Source organism: Rhinopithecus bieti, unplaced genomic scaffold (genome assembly GCF_001698545.2).
Source record: "Rhinopithecus bieti isolate Rb0 unplaced genomic scaffold, ASM169854v2 scaffold_12155, whole genome shotgun sequence".
In the NCBI taxonomy this organism is placed as follows: Eukaryota; Metazoa; Chordata; class Mammalia; order Primates; family Cercopithecidae; genus Rhinopithecus; species Rhinopithecus bieti.
In genome coordinates this window covers 1168161-1185520 of record NW_016807423.1, presented here as the reverse complement: position 1 = coordinate 1185520, position 17360 = coordinate 1168161, and the positions used below count along the sequence as shown (strand labels likewise).

The 17360-nt window shown below is 43.9% G+C and overlaps 1 protein-coding gene across 1 annotated transcript in view; it reads right to left on the bottom strand.

Annotated features, from left to right (window-relative positions):
• The window catches only part of IPP (intracisternal A particle-promoted polypeptide), a gene marked incomplete at its 3' end in the record, with an annotated part of 42806 nt that extends 31063 nt beyond the window's left edge, over positions 1-11743 (bottom strand). Inside the window, exons 1-4 of the mRNA XM_017881777.1 lie at positions 11707-11743; positions 7818-8160; positions 2231-2662; positions 643-798 (exon numbers count right to left, since the gene is read on the bottom strand). Coding sequence (XP_017737266.1) covers positions 643-798; positions 2231-2662; positions 7818-8109 — 880 coding nt within the window. The remainder of the gene's footprint in view (positions 1-642; positions 799-2230; positions 2663-7817; positions 8161-11706) is intronic.
• Between the last annotated feature and the right edge of the window lie 5617 nt (positions 11744-17360).

Sequence of the window (17360 nt, the reverse complement as noted above, 5' to 3'; positions counted from 1 at the left end):
AGATTTATTTTCTTTATTTTTCACAAGAATTCAAATTTTTAACTTTTAAAGCAGTACTTCTTTAGTCACTTATTTGATAACTGGATAATCTACAAACTCAAAGGTTTAGATCACAGAATAACAGATATCAAATGAATAGCTATTTGTTTTTAGACATATTTATCATAATACATAAATGCAGTTTATAAATCTGTAGCCTGTATGTGAAATTTAATATGCCTCTTCAATACACCCACATATTCTAACATGTATAGTAAAAACAACAATATATTAAAGTGTTTTGATCTGGAACACAAATATAATTTCTATTACTACTTTTTTTTTTTTTTTTTTAGGCAGAGTCTCGCTCTGTCGCCCAGACTGGAGTGCAGTGGCGCAATCTCGGCTCACTGCAAGCTCCGCCTCCCGGGTTCACGCCATTCTCCTGCCTCAGCCTCCCGAGTAGCTGGGACTACAGGCGCCCGCCACCTCGCCCAGCTAGTTTTTTGTATTTTAGTAGAGACGGGGTTTCACCATGTTAGCCAGGATGGTCTCGATCTCCTGACCTCGTGATCCGCCCGTCTCGGCCTCCCAAAATGCTGGGATTACAGGCTTGAGCCACCGCGCCCGGCCAATTTCTATTACTTTTTAAAGGGCTCTCACCTACTGCATAGAGGTACTTTCTTGCTTTCTTCCGAGGTCGAACCTTAGATGTCTGCAGAAAACTACAAAACTTGTTCTCTTTGGGAGATTTGCATACTTCACAGTACTCTTTCAGAAGTGTTTGCAATGCAACACGAAGATTAAAATCGGATACTCCTAAAGCAATATTTAAAAAGACAATGTTTTAAACAATTTTAAGTAACATTGGAAAACACATTTCTATAAAGATAAGACACCTTTAACAATCATTAAATAAAAAATCATCGTCAAACAATGGTGTTTGTTTCCTGCAATACCAAATATTGGTACTATTTTAAGGAAAGCATTTTCTTCACTAATGAAAAACAAAAAAGGTTGCTGTTAAAAAATATGCTTCATATATAAGCAGAACAGCAACTAAAAAATATATATGCGTCACAGTATCCCCCCATGTATAAGAATTTCCAGGCCGGATGTGGTGGCTCACACCTGTAATCCCAGTACTCTGGCTAAGTCGGGTGGATCACTTGAGCCTGGCCAGCATGGTGAATGAAAACCTCGCTGCTACAAAAAATACAAAAATTAGCCGGGTGTGGTGGCATGTGCCTACAGTTCCAGCTACGCAGGAGGTTCATGTGGGAGTACCACTTGAGCTCAGGAGGCAGAGTTTGCAGTGGGGCAGGATTGCGCCACTGCACTCCATCCTGGATGACAGGGTGAGACCTGTCTCAAAAATAGACAGGAAATAGCTGGACAGCAGTGGCACAATCCTGGCTCACTGTAGCCTTGACCTCCTGGGCTCAGGTGATCCTCCCACCTCAGCCTTCCAGGTAGCAGGGACTACAAGTGCATGCCACCATGCTGGGCTAATTTTTTGCCTTTTTTTTGTAGAGACAGGGTTTCACCATGTTGCCCAGGCTGGTCTTGAATTCCTGGGCTAAAGCGATTTGCCTGCCTTGGCCTCCTAAAGTGCTAGAATTACAGGCATGAACCACTGCACCTGGCCTAAAGTAAATTTTTAGAAATAAATTTAAACATCGTTTTCTAACAAAAGATACAAACTATTTTGTACTATGGTAAAACATATTTTCAGAATTAAGTTTAGAATCTAAAGATGATTCAAAGGCTACTCAGAAGCTATAATAGTATATCAACACCAAATTTATTTTATAATGAAGGGACTTATAGGATTCATTGAGTTTTTTTATTTTTAATGTATGCATTTTCTCCAAGTATTAGGTTTTGCTTAATTTTTCAGAGTAGCAAGAGGAAATCTTACACTGAAACAACTGGTTCTGTCAACAGCAGTTGTTATGTTAGTCGCTCTGTCAGTAATTTTTATCTATAACACTAATCTGCCTTAGTAATCAATCTCAAGAAAGATTTTGATAAAAATAGGTAGAAATATTAAAATACTACTGCCCACCCACAAAACACAAAAGTTGTATGTTACATAATCATTCAATACATTTTTAAAAAGAAAAAAAAAAGAGTAATCATTCAATAAATGTCTGTTACTGAACCAAAAAATGAAAACACTCTCCCACATTTCAGAGAACACATCACTGGATAATTAATCAACTAATTTGATATATAGCAAAAAAGTTACCTTCTATATACTTGAAAAGTCTCTGAGGCGGTAATAAAGGGAATCGAATTGGGTCTAGCACTTCTACCACATGTTTTCTTCTTTTTCCCAAATCTTTCAGAATCCATTGCATTGCAGCTAAGAAGACCTGGTATTCATCCTCAATGCTAAGCTCTTCACTTCGCAAAATTTTGATCAGCTGATCTTTTGTAAGTGCTAGGAACTCTTCTCCACTATGAACCTCTAAGAAATGGACATGAATGTAGTTTTCTGAGAATTCCAAGAGATCATGGCAGGCAATTTGCTCAGAGAACTGAAAGATTCCAATGCAGTTCAGTGGATCAATTTGTCCTTTCAGAAATTCACAGCAAAGATGAACAACTTCAGTCAACTGTAGCATGTCTGCTGCAACAATCAACTCCTGAACATTATTCACACCTATGTTCACAATACCTAGAGAAGTAGGAAGACAAAATGGCCAATAAAGTAAAAACACACATTGGCTTACCATATTCAAAAAGTATTACACTTGATTTCACTGATGCTTGCAGAGTAGACAGACACTTAAAAGGCAATCAAGGATTTGTGTAAAGAGCACAAAACTTAAACGATAACGCTACCTAACACATTTATGAAAAACTTACAATGAACCAGGTGCAGCATTAATTGCTTTATATGTTAATTTAACCCTTATTATACTCCCATGTGATAGATATTATTTTTCTTATTTTCATATTAAGGAAACAGAATCAAAGTTTAAGTAACTTGTCCACAAGTTGTAAGGTAAAGCAAGTTGCAAGGTAGGGGTTGACATCAAAGTCCATGCTTTTGCCATAAAAAAGAAGGAAATCATGTGCTTTACAGCAACACACATGGAGCTGGAGGCCATGATTCTAAGCAAATTAACACAAGAACAGAAAACCAAATATCATATGTTCTCACTTATAAATGGGAGCTCAACATTGCATACACATGGACACCAAGAAGGCATGGATACACATTGGGGTTTACTTGAGAGTGGAGGGTAGGAGGAGGGTAAGGATTGAAAAACTATGTATCAGGTATTATACTGATTATCTGGGGGACAAAATTATCTACATACCAAGCCCCCAAGACACGTAATTTACCCATGCAACAAACCCACACATGTACCTCTTGAACCTAAAAGTTGGAAAGAAAAAAAATCAAACAACAACAGCAACAACAACAAAAGTCTATGCTTTTAACATAAGGTTATATGCATGTAACAAACATTTCCTGAGGCCAGGAGGTTGAGACCAGCCTGACCAACATGGCGAAACCTCGTCTCTGCTAAAAATACAAAAATTAGCCAGTTGTGGTGGTGCACACTTGTAATCCTGGCTACTTGGGAGGCTGAGGCAGGAGAATCACTTGAACCTGGGAGGTGTTGGTTGTAATGGGCCAAGAATGCACCACTGTACTCCATCCTGGTCGACATAGTGAGACTCTGTCTCGAAAAAAAATAAAAAAATTTAAAAAAGAAAGTGAAGCCCTTGGAAAAGAAAGTGGTATACATAGTTTGAGTATTTAATAGTTTCTCTTGGCCGGGCGCAGTGGCTCAAGCCTGTAATCCCAGCACTTTGGGAGGCCGAGACGGGCGGATCACGAGGTCAGGAGATCAAGACCATCCTGGCTAACACGGTGAAACTCCGTCTCTACTAAAAATACAAAAAACTAGCCGGGTGAGGTGGCGGGCGCCTGTAGTCCTAGCTACTCGGGAGGCTGAGTCAGGAGAATGGCGTAAACCCGGGAGGCGGAGCTTGCAGTGAGCTGAGATCCGGCCACTGCACTCCAGCCTGGGCCACAGAGTGAGACTCTGTCTCAAAAAAAAAAAAAATAATAATAATAATAATAGTTTCTCTTATGTTATAGATTCTTGGTTATTCCTAATATTAAAAACTAGCATTGTGCTGGGTGTGGTGGCTCACGCCTGTAATCCCAGCACTTTGGGAGGCTGAGGTGGGTGGATTGCTTGAGCCCAGGAGTTTAAGATCAACCTGGGCAACGTGGTGAAACTCTGTCTCTACAAAAAAATACAGAAAATTAGCCGATCATGGTGGTGAGTGTCTGTAGTACCAGCTACTCGGGAGGCTGAGGTGAGAGGCTCACCTGAGCATGGGAGGCAGAGGTTGCAGTGGGCCAAGATTGCGACACTGCACTCCAGCCTGGACAACAGAACAACACCCTGTCTCAAAACAAACACAAACAAAAAATGAACATTGTATGGCATTTAGAGACCTTGTCTTACTCTCCCCAGTGCTGGATCAGGTGATCCACCCACCTCAGCCTCCCAAAGTGCTGGGATTACAGGCGTGAGCAACCACACCCAGCCTTTTTTGTTCGTTTGTTTGTTTTTTGAGACAAGGTCTTGCTCTGTTGCCCAGGCTGGAGTGCAGTGGCATGGTCTCTGTTCACTGCAACCTCTGCCTTCTAGGTTCAATCAATGCTCCTGGCTCAGCCTCCTGAGTAGCTGAGACTACAGGTGCGCACCACTAAGCCCAGCACGACTCCGCCTCAAAAAAAAAAATTAGCCAGGTGTGGCAGCGTGTGCACCTGTAGTTTCAGCTACTAGAAAGGCTGAAGTGGGAGGACTGCTTGAGCCTAGGAGTTTGAGACCAGTCTGGGCAACATAGCCAGACATAATCTCTACAAAAAAAAATTATTTTAATTACCCTGGCATGATGGTGTGTGTTGTGGTCCTACAGGTACTCAGGAGGCTGAGGTGAGAGGATAGCTTGATGAGCTCAGGAGGTGAAGGCTGCAATGATCTTGCCACTACATTCCAGTGTAGGTGACAAAGCAAGACTCTGTCTCACAAAATAAAAAATAAAAGAGGCTGGGCACAGTGGCTCTCGCCTGTAATCCCAGCACTTTAGGAGGCTGAGGTGGGCGGATCACTTGAGGTCAGGAGCTCGAGATCAGCCTGGCCAACATGGTGAAAACCCATCTCTACTAAAAAAAAAAAAATACAAAAATTAACTGGGCATGTTAGTGCAAGCCTATAATCCCAGCTACTTGGGAGGCTGAAGCAGGAGAATCGCTTGAAACTGGGAGGCAGAGGTTGCAATGAGCCAAGATTGTGCCACCGTACTCCAACCTGGGTGACAAAGTGAAACTCCGTCATACACACACACACACACACACACACAAAGAGTAATATATATTCACTGTGGAAAAAGAACTTTAAGACAGAAAACTAAAATGAAAACGTATTTTCCATACACAGACACACATTGTGTTAACACTGTAGTGTCTCCTCATATATATTTTCTCTCTTTTTTTTTTGAGACAGAGTCTTGTCCTGTTGCCCAGGCTGGAGTGCAGTAGCATGATCATCACTCATTGAAGCCTCAGCATCCTGGGCTCAAGTGATCATCCTACCTCAGCCTTTCAAATCTTTTTTCTATGCATATTTGTTGCATATCATATAAGACTATACATCGTTTTGGTGTGCCTTCTCTTTCTTTCCCCCTCCCCTACTCCCCTCCTCATCATCCCAGTTGTTTTATTTTATTTATTTAGAGATGGGGTCTCACTCTGTCTCCCAGTCCAGGGTATAGCAGCTTGATCATAGCTCACTACAGCCTCAAACTCCTGGATCCTCCCACATCAGCCTCCCGTTAGCTGGGACTAAAGGCACAAGCAACCACACCCAGCTAATTAAAAAAAAAAAAATTTTGGCTGAGCGCAGTGGCTCACGCCTGTAATCCCAGTACTTTGGGAGGCCGAGGCAGGTGGATCACGAGGTCAAGAGATCGAGACCATCCTGGCCAACATGATGAAACCCGGTCTCTACTAAAAATATAAAAATTAGCTGGGTGTGGTGGCGCATGCCTGTAGTCCCAGCTAGTCAGGAGGCTGAAGCAGGAGAATTGCTTGAACCTGGGAGGCGGAGGCTGCAGTGAGCCGAGATCACGCCACTATACTCCAGCCTGGCGATAGAGCGAGACTCTGTCTCAAAAAAAAAAAAAAAAAAATTTTTTTAGCCTGGGTAACATAGTGAGACCCTGTCTCTACAAAAAAATTTGTTTTACATTAGTCAGGCATGGTGGCACATACCTGTAGTCGCAGCTATGCAGGATGGTGAGATGGTAGCACTGCTTTAACCCAGAAGATCAAGACTGCATTGAGGTGTGAGTGCACGACTGCACTCCAGCCAGGACAACAGAGAGAGACCCTGTCTCAAACAAAATTTTTTTTAAGAAATGGGGTCTTGCTATGTTGTCCTGCCTATTCATGAACTCCTGGCCTCAAGCAGTCCTCTTATAATGGCCTCCTGAAGTGCTGGGTTTACAGGCATGAACCACTGTGCTCTTGTGTACATTCTCTCTTTTTTTTTTTTTGAGACGCAGTCTCGCTCTGTCACCCAGGCTGGAGTGCAGTGGCGGGATCTCAGTTCACTGCAAGCTCCGCCTCCCGGGTTCACGCCATTCTCCTGCCTCAGCCTCCAGAGTAGCTGGGACTACAGGCGCCCGCCAACTCGCCCGGCTAGTTTTTTGCATTTTTTAGTAGAGACAGGGTTTCACCATGTTAGCCAGGATGGTCTCGATCTCCTGACCTCATGATCCGCCCGTCTCGGCCTCCCAAAGTGCTGGGATTACAGGCTTGAGCCACCGCGCCCGGCCTAGTACATTCTCTAATGTTATTAAAACTCCTCAAAAACATTTAAGAAATAGTTTTGAGTAAAATAACATATGCTGATTATAAACACTTTGTGGAAAAAAATTACCTAATGTTATAACATATAAAATTACCTAATATAATAACAAATTACCAAAATGTTATCAAACATTCTGGTCACTTTCTCACATGTAAATACACGTAAGTTTTTTGGGTTTTGTTTAAAACAAAATAGGGGTTTACTTATATTCTGATTTTTAAAATTTTATATATGATAAACATTCCTCCATAATAGTATACATATATTTTAAGATTTGTTAGATCTCATTTGTGAGATCTATATATGTATCATAATTTATTTAGCCATAAAACTTACTGAGACAAGAGTTTATTCAATTACATACTGCTATAAATAAAGTCACAGGCCAGGTGCGGTGGCTCGCGCCTATAATCCCAGCACTTTGGGAGGCCAAGGTGGGCAGATCACGAGGTCAGGAGATCGAGACAATCCTGGCTAGCACGGTGAAACCCCGTCTCTACCAAAAATTAAAAAAAAAAAAATTAGCCAGGCGTGGTGGCATGCGTCTGTGTCCCAGCTACTCGGGAGGCTTAGGCAGGAGAATCACTTGAATCTGGGAGGCAGAGGTTGCAGTGAGCCAAGATTGCCCCACTGCACTCCAACCTGGGTGACAGAGAGAGACCCCATCTCGAAAAAAAATCAAATAATAATAATAATGTTACAATAAAATCCTAGTTTGTAAATATGTGCCTGCATCACTAATTAATTGCTTCAGATTCCTAGAAAAGGAGTACCGGGTCAAAAGATACGAAATTTTCAGTCATGTAATAACATGTTGCTAAATTACCTTCTAGAGTAATTAAAAAGTTAGATCAATTTATTTTTCCACGTTAGTGCATGAGTGATTGAATCATTCTTCAGTCAAAGCAACAGGCTCATGTAACATACCTGTGTAAATGAAATCTAGAAGTATCTGAAAGATTCCTGCTTCAATTCCTAGAATTGGTACAACATCTTTTGAGGACTCTTTCATTCCTCCAGTGAACAAAGCTGCGAAGTAAGGACTGCTGGCAGCCAAAACCAGCCGATGAGCTTTAAAAGTTTCCTTTCCAACTTGCAGCTGCACATCACAGAAATGCTGTCCATTTCTCATCTTATTGATTTGGGCCAAGATGAGCTGGGCATGTTTATCTGATGAAAAAGGACTATCAGCAGCCTTGGGACAGCCCTCATTAGCCATGATGACGATACATTAATTAAAAAGGACTGTTGTCCATAATCTGTTACTACCCTGAAAAACAAAATACAAAGAGATCAAGCAACAATTTTTTTTAACATGCTTTCTATTCACACATAAGAAACATTCTCTATACTTAAAATCTACTTAAGGACATAAACATAAAACAAATAAGGACTAAAGTGTGTTACTATTAATATTTCTAATATGGTTTCAGAGAATGAGATAAGTAGGGAGGCTAAAATAATTGGAGAATGCTTCACACAAGAAATGGGACCTGCACTAGAAGAGGATAGAGTTAATATTAAGGTATGAGGAGAGGACACTTCTTGATGTAGTAAAAAAAATAATAATAAAGCACAAAGAAGAAAGTTAACAAAGCATACATCACAGACAACAGGAACTTTCAAAAACCAGTTGTGATCAGCCTAACTGCTTAAAATCCTTCAACGTATACACTTCCTGTAGCACACAAAGCCCTTCGGGATTCTTGTCATAATTCAAGACTGTTCAAATATAACTTCCTCCAGGAACCTTTCCCCGTTCCTCCTCTGGAACTGTGGAAATATGGTCCCAAACTCACCTAAGTTTGTTGCTCATCCTAAGCTTATTGGTTTACATTCTATAGCACAGGTCTACCTTACCAAATACCCTACCACCCTACTCCTAGTGCATGCGCATGCACCTGCGCGTGTGCACACACACACACACACACCCTGAAAGCTCCTTGAAAGACAGCCCTTTAAGTGCAGGTACTATCTTTCATAGCTATAGCACCAGTATATAACATATGTTAGGTTTCCAATGTTTGTGAAATGAATGAGAACAAGAAGAAATAACAATAGCTTAGGTTGGATTTTTTAACTTTTAGCTTCTCCACATATTATGTCAATGGTAATTCTCACAACAATTAAGAGGTGAGAAGAAAAGATAATCTTATCTAAAATGAGAGAAAGGGAAATTGAAGCTCAAAGTTTCCTCAAGGATACAATGTTAGTATGACAGTCTCAGTATCTGAATCCAGGCCTTCTTACTCTAAATCCAGGACTGTTCCACCATATCACTCCACAGGAATTATTAGGCCACTGCACCCTTCCTAAATTACTTTTTAAATAAAGAAACTTGGCTCAAGCCTGTAATCCCAGCACTTTGGGAGGCTGAGACGGGCGGATCACGAGGTCAGGAGATCGAGACCATCCTGGCTAACATGATGAGACCCCGTCTCTACTAAAAAATGCAAAAAACTAGCCAGGTGAGGTGGTGGGCGCCTGTAGTCCCAGCTACTCGGGAGGCTGAGGCAGGAGAATGGTGTGAACCCAGGAGGCGGAGCTTGCAGTGAGCTAAGATCCGGCCACTGCACTCCAGCCTGGGTGACAGAGCAAGACGCCATCTCAAAAAAAAAAACAAAAACAAAAAAAAACTGCTGGGCACAGTGGCTTGCGCCTGTAATCCCAGCATATTGGGATGCCGAAGCGTGGGGATCACTTGAATCCAGGAGTTCGAGACCAACCTGGGCAACGTGACAAAATCCCGTCTCTGCTAAAAATTTAAAAATTAGCCAGGCGTGGTGGAGCAGAGTTATAATCCCAGCTACTTGGGAGGCTGAGGCATAAGAATCGCCTGAGCCCAGGAGATAGAGGCTACAGTGAGCTGAGATCTACCCTTCAGCCTGGGTGACAGAGCAAGACTCTGTCTCAAAATAAATAAATAAATAAACAAACCATGAGATCCTGTAATATAACATATGGAATAGCACAGGGAAATTTAAGATGACTAAGATTTTGTAATTTAGGTATCAATAGGTAATAAGACTTATAGTGTGTGCTGATGTTAGAAAAAAATGGTTACATTTATAGCATTTAAACGCATCAAAGTCAAAATAACAAGGCTGATTATCATGACTTCCTAGGAATTAACTTATTGAGAAATTTGATTGAGAGGTTCAAAAGTAGCTGCTAAAGCTTCATATCACCATCTACAGAATATCAACATATCACATATAACTAGCATATAAAAGCAAGCAGTGTTTGAGGTGATGAATATGCTAATTACCCTGATTTGATCATTACACATTATATACATGTATCAAAATATCACATTTTACCCCATAAATGTAAATATAAAACAATCATTATATGTCAATTTAAAAAATATTTTTGGGGACAGGGTCTCACTCTGTCACCCAAATTGGGGGGAAAAATAAATTTTTTAAAGAGGGCGAGGGCCGGGCGCGGGGGTTGGGCTGGGCCTGTAATCCCAGCACTTTGGGAGGCCGAGGCGGGTGGATCACGAGGTCAGGAAATCGAGACCATCCTGGCTAACACGGTGAAACCCTGTCTCTATTAAAAATACAAAAATTAGCCGGGCACAATGGCAGGTGCCTGTAGTCCCAGCCACTCAGGAGGCTGAGGCAGGAGAATCGCTTGAACACAGGTGGCAGAGGTTGCAGTGAGCCGAGATGGTGCCACTGCACTCCAGCCTGGGTGACAGAGCAAGAATCTGTCTCTGTCTCAAAAAAAAAAGGGGGGGGTAGGGGCTGGGCACAGTGGCTCATACCTGTAAGCCCAGATCTTTAGGAGGCTGAGGCAGGCAGATCGCTTCAGTCCAGGAGTTTGAGACCAGCCCGGGCAACATGGCTAAACCCTGTCTCTACTAAAAATACAAAAAAAAAATTAGCCAGGCATGATAGCACAGGCCTGTAGTTCCAGCTACTTAGGGGGAGGCTGAGGTGGGAGGACCACCTGAGCCAGGGAAGTTGAGGCTGCAGTGAGCTGAGATGGCAGCACTGCACTCTAGCCTGGATGACCGAGCAAGACCCTGTCTCAAAAAAAAAAAAAAAGCGGTGGCTCATGCCTTTAATCCCAGAACTTTGGAAGGCTGAGGCAGATGGATCACCAGAGGTCAGGCACTCAGGACCAGCCTGGCCAACACGGGGACCCCATCTCTACTAAAAAATGCAAAAAATTACTCAGGCATGGTGGTGGGCGCCTGTAATCCCAGTGACTCGGGAGGCTTAGGCAAGAGAATAGCTTGAACCAGGGAGGCAGATGTTGCAGTGAATGGAGATCCAGCCATTGCACTCTAGCCTGGGCAACAGAGAGACTCTGTCTCAAAAACAAAAAAAAGGGGCGGGGGGGTGGGGAGGAGAAAGCATGTATTTGGCCCTACACAGAAATGTGACCTGGAAACATTATCAACATGACATGACTGTCAGGCCTTTTCTGTTTTACATTTCTCTCTGTCAGCACATTTTGAACCCCTAGTGGTTTAAATACAAGGTACTTCCTCTGTCCCCTCAAGGCATCAAGCACAGCCACTGAGCTAAAATGCTGCCTCCTGCTACAAGAAAGAGTTGACTGAATATCCATTCGGGTGGCAAACAATAGAAATACTAGTCTGTTACCATGCTTCTCAGTAACTGCTGATACTATCCCACTGTCAGTGGAGTAGGAACGTCATCCCAAAAGGTGGCATGTGGAGTGACTATATTTCCAAAGGAAAAGAGCGCAATTCTGTGACATTGCATAGGGATATAAGGGACATGCCTGATGTGCCCCAAATCTGAAAAGCAGATTATTGGCTGGGCAAGGCGGCACATACCTGTAATCCCAGCACTTTCGGATGCCCTGGCGGGAGGATCGCTTGAGTCCTGGAGTTCAAGACCAGCCTGGGGAACATAGTGAGGCCTCCCCAAAAAAGTTTTTAAACATTAGCTGTGTGTGATGGGGCACGCCTGTACTTCCGGCTACTCAGGAGGCTGAGGTTAGAGGATCGCTAGAGCCTGAGAATTCGAGGCTGCAGTGAGTTGTGATCTCACCACTGCACTCCAGCCTAGGCGACCGGGCGAGACTGTCTCAAAAATACTAGGAAACGGTAGAATTGCCCAGAGGAACTAAAGCGGGACCTATGTTTGCTAGCTTTGAATTCACTGCTGAGAACATGAGGAAACTGCTTCAACAAAGGGGTGTCAGAAAGAACCCCCGGAACAAGCGTCAAAACACCCGTGGTTCTTTGTGCTTGAGTTGGGGGCCCAACCTAGAGAGCTAGTCCTAAACTGCTGCTACACTAAAAGCTAATAATCGTTCCTGCGCTACCTAAAGGTCAGGGAAGGGATCTCAGACAAACGAAGCGACAACAGAGGGACTGGTGACACAGCCTCAGGATTCCCCAGTTGGGGCGGGGGAGGCAGGACCGGTCCGGACAAGAAGGTCTGGAGAGGGCGACACTTAGACTGTCGGAGGAAGGCCTGCGGCGGCCAGAGGAAAGGCAAGGAAATACACATTTCTAGAGGTTTCTCTCTCTAGTCCTCTGGGGTCCGGAAAGCCGGAGAGAGTACAACAGGAAGTTCCCAACCCCGTCAGAGACGCGCCCGGACGCAGGATCTCCTTACCCGCCGCTTCCCCTTCCCTCCGACGCCCGCTCAGGCCCTGCGCGCGCAATCGGGACCAGCCCCGGCCGGAAAGGGCGGGGAAACCTGGTGGGGTGACGAGGCGGGAGTGAGTGGGCCGTGCAGTGCCCCCACGACGGGAGGCGAAGCCTGGCCGGGTGGAGGGACTTCTGACGCTTTGCGGCCCCCTGGGTTTTCACTGCGCGTGCGCGAGGTTCTTCCGCTAGCCGGTGGCGGTGCAGCGGCGGCCTCTCAGTGCCCACTGCTGGGGCCCAGGGCTTGCGCTTGCTTGCCCGCGGACCAACGGCCTGGCTGCAAGCCTCTGCTCCTGCCTGCTGGGGCCGGCTGGCTCGTCCTTTCCATTCCGCTTGCACTCTTGATTCTTGTGGTGTCCCGGGAAGGCCGCGGATCTCAGTGTTAAGGAGAGACGCGCCGAACACCTGGCACGGTGCTTCTCTACTGTTTTCTCGAATCGTTTTCTGAGTCTGCATGACTGAGCCTGGCACTGAAGGGATGCTTATTTTGGGGAAGGAAGAACTCAAAGTCCAGTTTTTTTCACTGTTGACCCTCGTGTCACATTAGTGGCTTTCGAACTGTTTTGATCCCAGCCTACGGTGAACAAAAATATTTTACATCAAACCCAATATATACTTGTGATTATATATATATAGAAGTATATATCTAACACAAAATTTGATTTTTTTTTTTTTAATTTTGTTTTTCGAGAGGGAGTTTTCGCTCTTGTTGCCCAGGCTGGAATGAATGCAATGGCCCCATCTCGGCTAACCGCAACCTCTGTCTCCTGGGTTCAAGCGATTCTCCTGCCTCAGCCTCCCAAGTAGCTGGGATTGCAGGCATGCGCCACTGTGCCTGGCTAATTTTGTATTTTTAGTAGAGACAGGGTTTCTCCATGTTGGTAAGGCTGGTCTCAAACTCCCGACCTCAGCTGATCCGCCTGCCTTGGCCTCCCAACGTGTATTTCTTTCTCTTTTTATGAGACAGGGCCTGGCTCTGTCGCCGAGGCTGGAGTGCAGTAGTGCCATCTCGGCTCACTCTAGCCTCCACTTCCTGGGCTCTGGCAATCCTCCCACCTCAGCCTCCTGAGTAGCTGGGACTACAGGCCTGTGCCACCACCCCCAGGCTAATTTTTTGTATTTTTAGTAGAGACAAGATTTCGCCATGTTGACCAGGCTGGCCTCCAACTCCTGGGCTCAAGTGATCCGCCAGCCTCAGCCCCCAAAAGTGTTGGGAGGTGTGAGCCACCTTGCCTGGCCTGAAACAAAATCTTCGCAAAACTACGTTTACACTTATGACCCTCAGTGCACTAAATTTCTATTTCTTCTTTTCTCTTTCATTACCAAAAACTGCTAACAGGGACCTATTGTCAGCAAACATTATCAAAGATTTGGAAATGAGGAAAAGAGAATTCTGGGTGCCCTTTCAGTGTAAGGCTGGAAGGATTTGCATCCGTAGGGAGCTCTTTCTATTGACTAAACTATTTTACCAGAAAACTGATAGTACTCAAAATAATTCTCCCCATTGGTAGAAAAGATACACCAAAACATTGCTTTATTGACCTGTAGCATATTAAACCATTTTTAGCCTTCTTAGCAAATTCATTTAAACATTCCTGATTCTTAGCAAATTCATGCTACATTCCTAAACACGGTACTGGCTCCCTTATAAGTTACTAAGATGAATAAAATATTTGATACATATTTATTTTATATTTGTAAGAGAGTCATGATTTTACTTTTCAGAAAATTATACTTCAGCACTACTAAAATCAATTGCATGATTTACTACTGGATTACACCTGTGAAAGTTGAGCATACAAATTGGGTCATACCCAATGAAAACAGTGGGAGGGGAAGCGCTGAGGGCACATTACATTGCTCAAAGAATGTAATTCTCTGCAACCCTGGCTGCTGAAACTGCCTGTTGTAACCTGACACCAGTTTTACCGAATAGCTATTGAAACAAACTGCCATGACTCTAAGACTAGTTTGGTTTTTTGGTGGCTTGTTGTTGTTATTGTTTGTTGTTTTGTTTTGTTTTTTGACAGGGTCTTTCCCTGTCACCCAGGCTGGAGTGCAGTGGTGTGATTGGGGCGGGGCTCACTGCAGCCTGGACCTCCTGGACTCAATCAATCCTCTCACTTCAGCTTCCTAAATAGTTGGAACTACAGGTGCATACCAGCAAGCTCAGCTAATTTTTGTCTTTTTTGTAGAGACAGGGTTTCACCATGTTGCCAGGCTGGCCTTAAACTCCCAGGCTTAAGTGATCCACTCCACCTAAATCTCCTAAAGTCCTGGGATTACAGGCTTGAGCCACTGAGCCCAGCCTCAAAGGACTAGTTTTACCCACCGCAGTCACTCACCAATCAGAGCTTGTCAGCAACCTAAAACTTTCCTAGTGCCAATGAACTGTCTTTCAAAGTCATATGTAACTTTTCTCCCTTTTGTAAAACCTCAAACAGTGAACCAAAGAACACCCAGTCTGCATATGCTTTGAATTGTAATTCTTGCCTCCCAAATAAAATGTTACATTTAGAGATTAGTCTCTACATTTTTTTTTTTTTTTTTTTGAGATGGAGTCTCACTCTGTCACCAGGCTGGAATGCAATGGTGCGATCTCGGCTCACTGCAACCTCCGCCTCCTGGGTTCACGCCACTCTCCTGCCTCAGCCTCCCAAGCAGCTGAGACCATAGGCGCCCACCACCATGCCCAGCTAATTTTTTGTATTTTTAGTAGAGATGGGGTTTCACCGTGTTAGCCAGGATGGTCTTGATCTCCTGACCTCGTGATCCTCCTGCCTCGGCCTCCCAAAGTGCTGGGATTGCAGGCATGAGCCACGGCGCCTGGCCTAGTCTCTACATTTTTATTTTATATACTTTAGCATATATACCTAGGAGCAGAATTGCTGGAACGTAGGGTATGTTCATCACCAATTTCATTAGAAAGTACTTCGCTTAACTCTTATCCAAACTGTTCCAACCTACATTTCCACCAGCAGTGAATGAGAATTCTCTTGCTCTGCATCCTTGCCAACACTTAATACCATCAGATGTTTTGATTTTGTATAATCTGGTGGGTATAAAATGTTATCTCACTTTTATTTTAATTTATATTCCCTGATCATTAACGAGCTTGGGCAGTAAAAAGATGTTTATAGGCTGATGGCCAGGCACAGTGGCTCACAGCTGTGATCTCAGTATTTTGGGAGGCTGAGGCAGGTGGATCACCTGAGGTCAGGAGTTGGTGACCAGCCTGGCCAACATGGTGAAACCACAGCTCTACTAAAAGTACAAAAAAAAAAAAAAAATTAGCTGGGCATGGTGGTGCATGCCTGTGATCCCAGCTACTCTGGAGGCTAAGGCAGGAGAATTGCTTGGACCTGGGAGGCAGAGGTTGCAGTGAACTGAGATTGTGCCACTGCACTCCAGCCTGGGCAAAAGAGCAAGACTTCATCTATAGGCTAGTCTAGACTAAACTGTGTCCTCCCTACAATTTACATGTTGAAGCCCTAGCCTCCAATGTAATGGTATTTGGAGATGGGGCCTTCGGGAGGTCATTAGGGTTAGATGAGGTCATTAGGGTGGGATCGTCATGAGATTAGAGTCCTTGTAAGAAGACATGCCAGAGTGCACTTGCTCTGTCTTGCGCTCTCTCTTTCTCTCTCTGTCTTCTGTCTCTCTCTGTCTCTCACACACACACACATACACACACACACACACAAACACACACACACAGAGAAACAAAAGATTATGTGAGCACATAGTGAGATGATAGTTGCCTGCAAGCCAAGAGAAGAGGCCTTGGAATGAAACCTACCCTACTGGCACCTTGATCTTGGACTTCCCAGTTTTTAGAACTGTGAGAAATAAATTTCTGTTGTTTAAGCCACTTGGTCTATGGTATCTTGTTAGGGCAGCCAGAACAGACTAAGACATAGGCTAATTAAATTTCTTTATTTTGTTGTTATTTTTCTGATATGGAGTCTTGCTCTGTCACCTAGGCTGGAGGGCAGTGGTGTGATCACAACTCACTGCAGCCTGGAACTCTTCAGCCCAAGCAATCTTCCTGCCCAGCTCCCTTCAACACCCTCCCCTCCCCAGCAGTAGCTAGGACTACAGGCATAGGCCACCATGCTCAGCTACTATATATATATATATATATATGTATATATATATATATATATACACACACACACATATATATAATTTTTTTTTCTTTTTTTTGTATGCCAGATGTAATGGCTCACACCTATAATCCCCGCACTGTAGGAGACCTAGATGGGAGGGTTGCTTGAGCCCAGGAGTTCAAGATCAGCCTGTACAACATAGGGAGATCCTGTCTCTACAAAACAAACAAACCAAAAAACCTCCCTGCATTGTCCAGGCTTATCTTGAACTCCTGGCCTCAAGCGATCCTTCTGCCTCGTCTCTCAAAGTGTTGGAATTACAGGCATGAGCCACTGCACCTGGCCAAAGTTTCTTTTTCCATAAAACGGTTGTTCATATCCTTTGCCCATTTTTATTTTTTATTATTTGTTTATTTATTTATTTATTTTTTAAAATGGAGTCTCACTCTGTAGCCCAGGTTGTAGTGCAGTGGCAGGATTTTGGTTCACTGCAATCTCCACCTTCTGGATTCAAGCGTTTCTCCCACCTCAGCGCCCCCTCAAGTAGCTAGGACTACAGGTGTTCACCACCATACCTGGCTAATTTTTTGTATTTTTAGTACAGATGGGGTTTCATAAAAAATAAACCAACTTCAAAAATGGGCTGGGTGCAGTGGCTCACCCCTGTAATCCCAGCACTTTGGGAGGCCGAGGTGGGCAGATAACTTGAGGTCAGGAGTTTGA